At 47.4% G+C, this 9,545-nt stretch overlaps 1 protein-coding gene across 1 annotated transcript; it reads left to right on the top strand.

The window, feature by feature from the left end:
- The first annotated feature begins 6,348 nt into the window (after positions 1 to 6,348).
- Positions 6,349 to 8,695, top strand: LOC142748667 (E3 ubiquitin/ISG15 ligase TRIM25-like). The gene has a single exon (XM_075855835.1). The coding sequence runs from the start codon at positions 6,537 to 6,539 to the stop codon at positions 7,938 to 7,940; it is 1,404 nt and encodes a 467-aa protein (XP_075711950.1). The 5' UTR covers positions 6,349 to 6,536; the 3' UTR covers positions 7,941 to 8,695.
- The last annotated feature ends 850 nt before the right edge of the window (positions 8,696 to 9,545 follow it).

The raw sequence follows: 9,545 nt of genomic DNA, 5'->3' as shown, positions 1-9,545 counted from the left end.
AAAGGAAGGGGATACTGGTTCCTTACTGTGACCTTATTCAAGTTCCGATAGTCAATGCACGGCCTAAGACCACCATCCTTCTTCCCCACGAAGAAGAAGCCAGCACCTACAGGAGAAGTCGAGGGGCGAATGAAACCCTTGGCCAGGCATTCTTGGATATACTCCCTCATAGCTTCACGTTCAGGACATGAAAGATTAAATATCCTACCCTTAGGAAGCTTAGCACCAGGTACCAAATCGATGGCGCAATCGTAATCTCTATGAGGGGGCAACACCTCGGAGGCCTCCTTAGAAAACACATCAGCGAAGTCCTGAACAAACTCAGGTAGCGTGTTTACCTCCTCCCGGGGAGAAATAGAGTTAACAGAAAGACATGACATCAGGCATTCACTACCCTATTTGGTGAGATCCCCAGTATTCCAATCAAACGTGGGATTATGCAGCTGCAACCAGGGAAGACCTAATACCAGATCGGACGATAATCCCTGCATCACCAGTACAGAGCACTGCTCCAAATGCATGGAGCCAACAAGGAGTTCAAAAACAGGAGTATGCTGAGTAAAATAACCATTAGCAAGAGGAGTGGAGTCGATACCCACTACCGGGACAGGATAAGGCAAATCAATAAAAGGCATTTTTAGAGACATAGCAAATTCCACAGACATGATATTAGCAGATGAGCCAGAATCCACGAAGGCACTGCCAGTGGCAGACCGGCCAGCAAACGAGACCTGAAAGGGAAGCAAAATTTTATTGCGTTTCATATTAACGGGAAATACCTGTGCGCCCAAGTGACCTCCCCGATGATCACTTAGGCGCGGAAGTTTTCCGGCTGCTTATTCTTGCGCCTGGGACAGGTGTTCAGTAGATGCTTGTCACCCCCAGAATAGAAGCAGAGACCATTCTTCCTGCGGAACTCTCTACGTTGTCGAGGGGACATGGAGGCCCCGAGTTGCATAGGTACCTCCGAGTCTTCCGTGGAAGAGCGAGGAGACGGGACCTCGGGGGGAATCGCAGGGAAGTCAGAGGGGAAAACATTGAAACGTTCAAGCTGACGTTCCCTGAGACGTCGGTCAAGTCGTACTGCTAGGGCCATAACCTGGTCTAGGGAGTCAGAAGAGGGGTAGCTAACAAGCAGATCCTTCAGGGCGTCAGATAATCCTAACCTAAACTGGCACCTTAGGGCCGGGTCGTTCCACCGAGAAGCTACGCACCACTTTCTAAAATCAGAACAGTATTCCTCAACAGGTCTCCTACCCTGACGTAAGGTCACCAGCTGACTCTCGGCTAAGGCAGTCCTGTCAGTCTCGTCGTAAATGAGTCCGAGGGCAGAGAAAAAACGATCGACGGAGGAAAGTTCAGGGGCGTCAGGAGCCAAGGAGAAGGCCCACTCTTGGGGCCCTTCCTGGAGTCGGGATATAATGATACCCACCCGCTGGTTCTCGGAACCTGAGGAGTGAGGTTTTAGACGGAAGTAAAGTCTGCAACTCTCCCGGAAGGAGAGAAAAGTCTTACGGTCCCCTGAGAACCGGTCAGATAACTTGAGGTCGGGTTCTAGAGGTGAGGTGAGGGGTACTACTATGGCAGCGTTAGACTGGTTGACCCTCTGAGCCAGGGCCTGGACCTGTAGGGAGAGGCCCTGCATCTACTGGGTCAGGGTCTCAAGGGGGTCCATGATAGCGTCAGCGTAGGAGAAATGGTAGACTAGGTATGGGCTTGTTATTATGTTATGGCAGGAAGGAGGTGAAGGGAACAAGTGAGCCCTAATCTACCCACCGCCCTGTCCCTGCCTACTTGCAATGACCCGCCCTAGGCGACGGGGTACAACTTGGCGGCGGTTCCTACGCTGACTAAGTGCAAGGGGATACAAACAGGGAACAAGCAAGGGAAGGGGCAGTAGCCCACGGAACACCGTGAGGAAATGGAGTGGGGAACGAGCCAGTCAGGATCAGGATGTAGTGGAGTATACAAACGCAGAGCACGGAACAGGAAGCAAGCCAGGGGCAGAGCGAAGCAGGATAGGCGGGAACTGAAGCAAGGCAGAAGCACGGCAGAAGCAGGCTGGAGCAAGGCAGCAGTGGGGCCAGGAATCCAAGAAGAATAACAAGCAATGAGGAAGAGAAAATGGCAGGTATAAATGGACAGGGGGCGGAGGTAACTCCGACTGACCAGGCCGCGATAGGCTCTCCCACTCCTGAGCCTGCCACCCTGATTGGTGGGAGCCGGTGTCAGTCTAAGAGGTCTGGCCTCAGGTGTCGACTGATTAACCCTGGGAGTATCCACAGACGTAGTGCCTGGCAGATCCTTTACAAACTGTGTCCGAGAGGGTGACCATGGGGGCTCAGGCACATTATCAAAGGTTGGGTTTCCCTTATTCTGGAGATAGTAGAATGAAACCATCGCTTTAGACCTAGAGGCCTCACTCTTCATCCATGAGGTGTTGAGCTGAGACCATCACACAGAACAGGACAGCAATTATACTGTGTCTTTAATTATTCATTTTAATTAAATTTCCATTTTTGAGCCCAGCGTGGAGTGGTGGAGCACTGGAGCAAGCACAAGACATATGAAAGCTGCAACCTCAGCTCTCAACACAGATTTTATTAACCTCCATTATCCCTCAAGCAAGACAGGGGAATTTGTTTATTAAAACCCAAAACCAATTAATATGTTGTGCCTAAAAAAAGAATAATCAAATTAAAATTCAAGAAAATTTCATGGCAGATATAACTCATACACGGTGAGTAAAAATGTAAAGAACTTAGAAGAAGATGACTCCGGAACCCATTGGTGATTCAGGGCATGTTCCTGCTGCAGAATGGCATAGTTGGGGCACTGATGGATAGGCAATAAGGGGGCTTAGATTTTAGGACTTTGATAGACCAGGAATCAGAGAGTTACGTGAGAACAGTATGGCCAAAAAGAGAAGATTGGCGGTGGGAAGCTTGAGTCGGAAAGTTGAAGGTCAAACTCTGAGGAATTCCACTGAACTTGTAATCCAGTGGATGGTGGGAGAATTATGAGGGACAGCTCTGTACAATATCTGTATCACTTCTTTACCGGATTGTTGGGGCAGCACTTAAAGCCAGAAAAAAGATTGATGATTGAATAGAAGGAATTTTTTGCTGCTATCAGTGGAAATTGGTATCAAGAAGACAGTGAAACAGTATTGGAAGACATAAAAAAAAATCTTCAGAACATGGTTTAGGACCTTCAGAATCTTTAACACCACAGTGGGAAAAAAAAGCTAACTAAAGGTATACTCCTGCTTTGCTGTGTCAATGGCACCTACGATGGTTGATCGAAATATGGGTGGGTTTGCACTGAACTTCTGCCGTGCTTAGAGCTAATCATGGCATAGAATACAAGTACCATTCCCGGGGGAAGCCATCAAGACAGATCAAAATCCTCTTATTCCCACTCTCAAGTCTCTCTGACAGCCAATCACATTAACAGAACTTTCCCATTCCCTCCCTCAGGTCTTCCGGGTAGCCAGTCACAGTGACAGAACCCTCCCATTCGCCCTTTTAGCTCTCTCTGGTAGCCAATCACAGTGACCGAACCCTCTTATTCCCTCTCTTTAATCTCTCTTGTAGTCAATCACAGTAATAGAACCCACCCATTCCCTCTCCCATGTCCCCTTGGTAGACAATCACAGTGTCGGAACACTCTCATTACCTCTCTCAGGTCTCCTTTGTAGCCAAGCACAATAACACAACCCTCTCTATCCTCCTTTTAGGTCTCTCTGGTAGCCAATCACAGCGACAAAACCCTCGTATTCCCTCTCTCTGGTCTTCCTGGCAGCCAATCACAGTAACAGAACCCTGTTGTTCCCTCTCCCAGGTCTCCCTGGAAGCCAATCACAGTAACACAACACTCCCATACCCTTTCTGAGGTCTCCCTGGCGCGCAATTACAGTATCAGAACCCTGTTGTTCCCTCTCTCAGGTCTCCCTGGCAGCCAATCACAGTAACAGAACCCTCCCATTCCCACCCTTAGGTCTCTCTGGTAGCCAATCACAGTGACAGAACCATCCCATTCCCTATCTCAAGTCTTCCTGGCAGCCAATCACAGTAAGAGAAGCCTCCCATTCCCTCTATTAGCTCAGGTCTTCTTGGTAGCCAATTAAAGTGACAGAACCCTTCTATTCCCTCTCTCAGGTCTCCCTGATAGTCAATCACAGTAACATAACCCTTCTATTTCCTCATTCAGGTCTCCCTTGTTGCCTATCACAGTTTAGGAGCTCTCACATTCCCTCTCTCAGGTCTGACTGGTAGCCAATCACAGTGATAGGACCCTTCCCCTCTCTTCCTTTCTTACTGTGCAGAGAATGCTTGATTGAATCTATGCCATTAGAATATCAGAATATTAGAATATAATTAAACATGATCTGGACAAACAGTAGAGATATGGGCAGCACAACATAACTAAACTTCCAGGGCCAAAGGGTGCCAGCCTCCAGGAATCCGACTTGTAGATCCCACACACGTAGACAAAACAGGGAGAAGAGACCGAACTCCAGAACAGAAATCTCAAAAAAGTAATTAATTCACCCATATGTGCAAAACGATGTTATACATGATCTGGAATTAGTGACCAAATATTTTGGCCAATCGGGTTCTAGTAATCGACAGTCCCGATTCTTCATTTCAATGTTTATGTATGTCTGCCTGGACTCTAGGATACGGCAGCTATTTCTGATGCTACAGAAGACTGGACAATCTCTTTAACAGGGACGTGTGGCAGTTTAAGGGCACGTCCAGACGTGGTGGAATTGCTGTGGACAGTCCGCAGTGGAAGGCTGGGTTCACACGTGGCGGAATTTCACTTGAATTCCGCTGCGGACACTCCGCAGCGTTAATCCGCAGCGGAGCCATTTCTCCATTGACTTCCACTTAAATTTAGAAGTGTTCGTTTAGACGATGCGTAAAATTCCGCTGCGGAGCATAGGCTGCGGAGCGGAATTTGGTGTCCGCAGCATGCTCTGTCTGTTGCGGAGCAGTGGCGGACTGGTTGCGGACTCATGGCGGAATTTCTCCATTGACTTCAATGGAGATTCTAAATTCCGCAATGAAGTCCGCAGCTGTCATGCACATGTTATGTGTGCTGCGGATGCGTCTTGCTTTTTTGACATGACATTTCTTCATTCTGGCTGGACTTATGTATTTCTAGGTCTACAGCCAGACTGAGGAAGTCAATGGGGCTCCCGTAATGACGGGAGCGTTGCTAGGAGACGTCTGTAAATAGTCACTGTCCAGGGTGCTGAAAGAGTTAAGCGATCGGCAGTAACTGTTTCTGCACCCTGGACAGTGACTGCCGATCCCAATATACAGCAACCTGTGAAAAAAAATAGAAGTTCATACTTACCGAGAACTCCCTGCTTCTGTCTCCAGTCCGGCTTCCCAGGATGACGTTTCAGTCTAAGTGACGGCTGCAGCCAATCACAGGCTGCAGCGGTCACATGGACTGCCGCGTCATCCAGGGAGGTAGGGCTGGATGCCGAAAGAGGGACGCGTCGCCAAGACAACGGCCGGTAAGTATGAAATTTGTTTACTTTCACTAGGGAAAGCGCTGTCCCTTCTCTCTATCCTGCACTGATAGGGAGAAGGGAAGTACTTTTACCGCAGTCCGCAGCAGCTAGTCCGCATCAATTTACTGCACATTTTGGGCAGATCCGCAGCCGTAATCCGCAACCCGGATTAGGTGCGGCATTGATGCGGACAGTTGCGGAGGAAATACGCCACGTGGGGGCATGCCGGAATTCTCCTGCGGTCGTTTTTTACATTTTGTTTCTATACATTTTTAGGCAAGTTAGTTCAGACGTTGCGGAAAACTCCGCTGCGGACCATAGGCTGCGGTGCAGAATTTTCCCTCCGCAGCATGCACTGTCTGTTGCGGAGAAGAAGCGGAATTTCACTGCGGATTTCAGCCTTTGTAATGCAAAAACTGAAATCTGTGGCAAGTCCGCTTTGTTTTCTGCAACGTCTGAATTACCTGTCAAATATGCAAATGTTGGTGCAGATTCGTTGCGTAATTGCCCCAAATCTGCACCAACATTTGCAGCGGAAAAACTCTGCCACGTCTGGCCGTGCCCTTACTGAACAACCCCGAAAAGTTTTTGTTCACATATCTAAAAAATTTCTTTCAAAGTTTTCATTTTTTCAATATTTTTAGTATTGGGTGCCTTTAATAACTTGGTATGATGACTCAGGAGTAGTTTCTAGCAATTATTAGCTGCTTACATGTCGGTTCAGCCCGCAGGCTGTAATGATGGCTTATTCAGGAAATACTTTTACAGGGGGAGGGGTGAGCGTGCAAAGTTTTGTATGTTTACTCTCTGGGTGAACCGAGGAACAACATCTCTTAGTCTTTGACAACATCTTGTGACGCACGCACCCTCAGGCCAACCCTGCCAGAAAAGCCTCCGTCACAGAGACCGGCCTCCTGATACTGAGATCTAACCCTTACCTAATGTGAGTCAACCCGCAGATATATGAGCAGCAAAAACTTTTGATTCCTATAAACTTCTGTCCGCCATGGCGTCTGCTGATCTGAGAGATGAACTGGACTGCTCCATCTGTCTGAACATATTTAAGGACCCCGTAACCCTGAAATGTGGACACAACTTCTGCTGGGTCTGTATTGATCGTATGATGGATACACAGGACAAGTCTGGACTTTATTCCTGTCCCGAATGTAGAGAAGAGTTTCAGGAGCGGCCTGCACTGCAGAGGAACATAACGCTATGTAAGATCCTGAGGAATTTCCTGCCAACTCGGCCACGTCAGGAGGAGGTCACCGGGATCTTCTGCACTTACTGTATTCACGCTCCTGTACCTGCTGTTAAATCCTGTTTCATGTGTGAAGCTTCTCTGTGTGATAACCACCTGAGAGTTCACAGCAAGGCAGCAGAACACGTCCTAACTGAGCCCACCACTTCCCTGGAGAACAGAAAATGTCCCGTCCATAAGAAGATCCTGGAATATTACTGCACTGAGGACGACACCTGTATTTGTATGTCTTGCAGTTTGGCCGGAGAACATCGGGGACACCGGGTGGAGAATCTGGAGGAGGCCGCTGAGAAGAAGAAGGAGAAACTGAGAAATGTTCTGCAGAAACTGACCACAAAGATCCAGCAGCTGGAATTAAAAAAGTACGAGCTGACCAGGAAGATGAGTCACCTTGAGGAGCTGTATAACAAGAATGATCCAGTGGCTGTCCTACAGGAACCAGACACAGGTGACTTGTCTGATTCTGAGGAGGAAGGATGCGATGAGGACATAAGGAGATATGAAAAACATCTCCATGACGTAGATCTGGCCGATATTACCGGGACATTACATGATGACATTTTGCCTTTTTTAGTTTCCAAAAATGGGGATGATCCGGTAAAAAACGGGAATATCTATCCGCGGGAACCTGCAGACATATTTTTGGATGTAAACACAGCTTCTAATGAGATACGTATATCTGGTGACCTGAAGACTGCCTCCCGAACATTTACTGACCAGAATCGGCCAAACAGGCCTGAGAGGTTTGCTTATTATCAGGCTTTAAGTACCAGGAGTTTTAACTCAGGACGACATTACTGGGACGTGGACCACAGGGGTTCATGGGTATGGATGGTAGGGATGTGTTATGCCAGTATAGGAAGGAATGGGACCAAGTCCATCATTGGACGCAACAACAAGTCCTGGGGTCTACATGGTTATAGGGGTAATACTAAGCACACATTGAGACACAATAGTAAAGTGATCCATGTACCTTATAAGATCTCCAGTGATAGAGTCAGGATATATCTGGATTATGAGGCTGGGCAGCTGTCCTTTTATGAGCTGTGTGACCCCATCAGACACTTATACACCTTCACTGCCACCTTCACCGAGCCCCTTCATGCTGCATTATGTGTATGTAATGGTTCTGTTAAGATATTGGGTTGAATAAGAAGCTTTGAGAACCCAACTTCGATATCAGAAGATGGGAAGATTTTCCATCGAACCGGCCATTATTCTAATATTTTTGTGAGAAATCTCGTTTCAAAATGTTTCCACCACTGCGATCATCTGATTATTCCAGTGGAAGTCGCGTGGTAGTCAGGCATTAAACCCAGCGATGCAGAAAATGTATTACAAGGACTGCTTGAGTCCACCAGAATTGGAGCCACTCTAATACACCTCCCTCTATGTGCTGGCTCATATAGGGCAATATGGACATGGGTCGTCTATATGAGACCACCCGTTGAAGGAGCATACATAGAAACATATTGAAAAAGTTGGGATTGAGTTCCATGTGGAAAATGCTTGCCACATTTTTTCTTTACTAACGCTCAATTTAACTCAACCCTAGAGTCAACACTACCCTCAACCCTACCATTTAGTAGTAGCGACCAATGGAACATAGATATATGGCATTGTTTATAATCGTCAAGGTTGCTTTATGGTCGGATTGTTAAAGGGGTTCTCTACTTTGGGCATTCACTTTTTGTTAGAAGAGTCCCCTGACAATAGGTGTTCTGTTGTTGAGACCACCTGCGATCATCTATTATCTCTACTGTAACCTGACTTCAAGTGTTTAATTCTCATGCAGCGCCACCCCAGGACAAATGAAGCATTACACATTGGCCATTGAAATCATTGCAGAATATGGACATGTCAGGTCCTCCAGAGCAAGAGACGCTCTTTGTAGATACTCTGGCTAACAGATTAGGGTCTTTAAAGAGACTCTGTCACCAGATTTTGCAACCCTTATCTGCTATTGCATGTGATCGGCGCTGCAATGTAGATTACAGTAACGTTTTTATTTTTAAAAAAAGAGCATTTTTGGCCAAGTTATGACCATTTTTGTATTTATGCAAATGAGGCTTGCAAAAGTCCAAGTGGGCGTGTTTAAAGTAAAAGTCCAAGTGGGCGTGTATTATGTGCGTACATCGGGGCGTTTTTACTACTTTTACTAGCTGGGCGTTGTGTATAGAAGTATCATCCACTTCTCTTCAGAACGCCCAGCTTCTGGCAGTGCAGACACTGCGTGTTCTCGAGAGATCACGCTGTGACGTCATTTCCTGCCCCAGGTCCTGCATCGTGTCGGCCACATCGGCACCAGAGGCTACAGTTGATTATGCAGCAGCATCAGCGTATGCAGGTAAGTAGCTACATAGACTTACCTGCAAACGCTGATGCTGCTGCAGAATCAACTGTAGCCTCTGGTGCCGATGTGTCCTCGCTCGTCCGACACGATGCAGGACCTGCGGCAGGAAGTGAGTGACGTCACAGCGTGATCTCTCGAGAACACGGCTGTGTCTGCACTGCCAGAAGCTGGGCGTTCTGAAGAGAAGTGGATGATACTTCTCGTCAGAACGCCCAGCTAGTAAAAGTAGTAAAAACGCCCCGATGTACGCACATAATACACGCCCACTTGGACTTTTACTTTAAACACGCCCCGATGTACGCACATAATACACGCCCAGTTGTACTTTTACTTTTAAACACACCCACTTGGACTTTTGCAAGCCTCATTTGCATAAATACAAAAATGGTCATAACTTGGCC

This window comes from Rhinoderma darwinii, chromosome 3 (assembly GCF_050947455.1).
Source record: "Rhinoderma darwinii isolate aRhiDar2 chromosome 3, aRhiDar2.hap1, whole genome shotgun sequence".
In the NCBI taxonomy this organism is placed as follows: domain Eukaryota; kingdom Metazoa; phylum Chordata; class Amphibia; order Anura; family Rhinodermatidae; genus Rhinoderma; species Rhinoderma darwinii.
The sequence above is the reverse complement of the archived record's forward strand: the minus strand, read 5'-3'. Positions and strand labels throughout refer to the sequence as shown.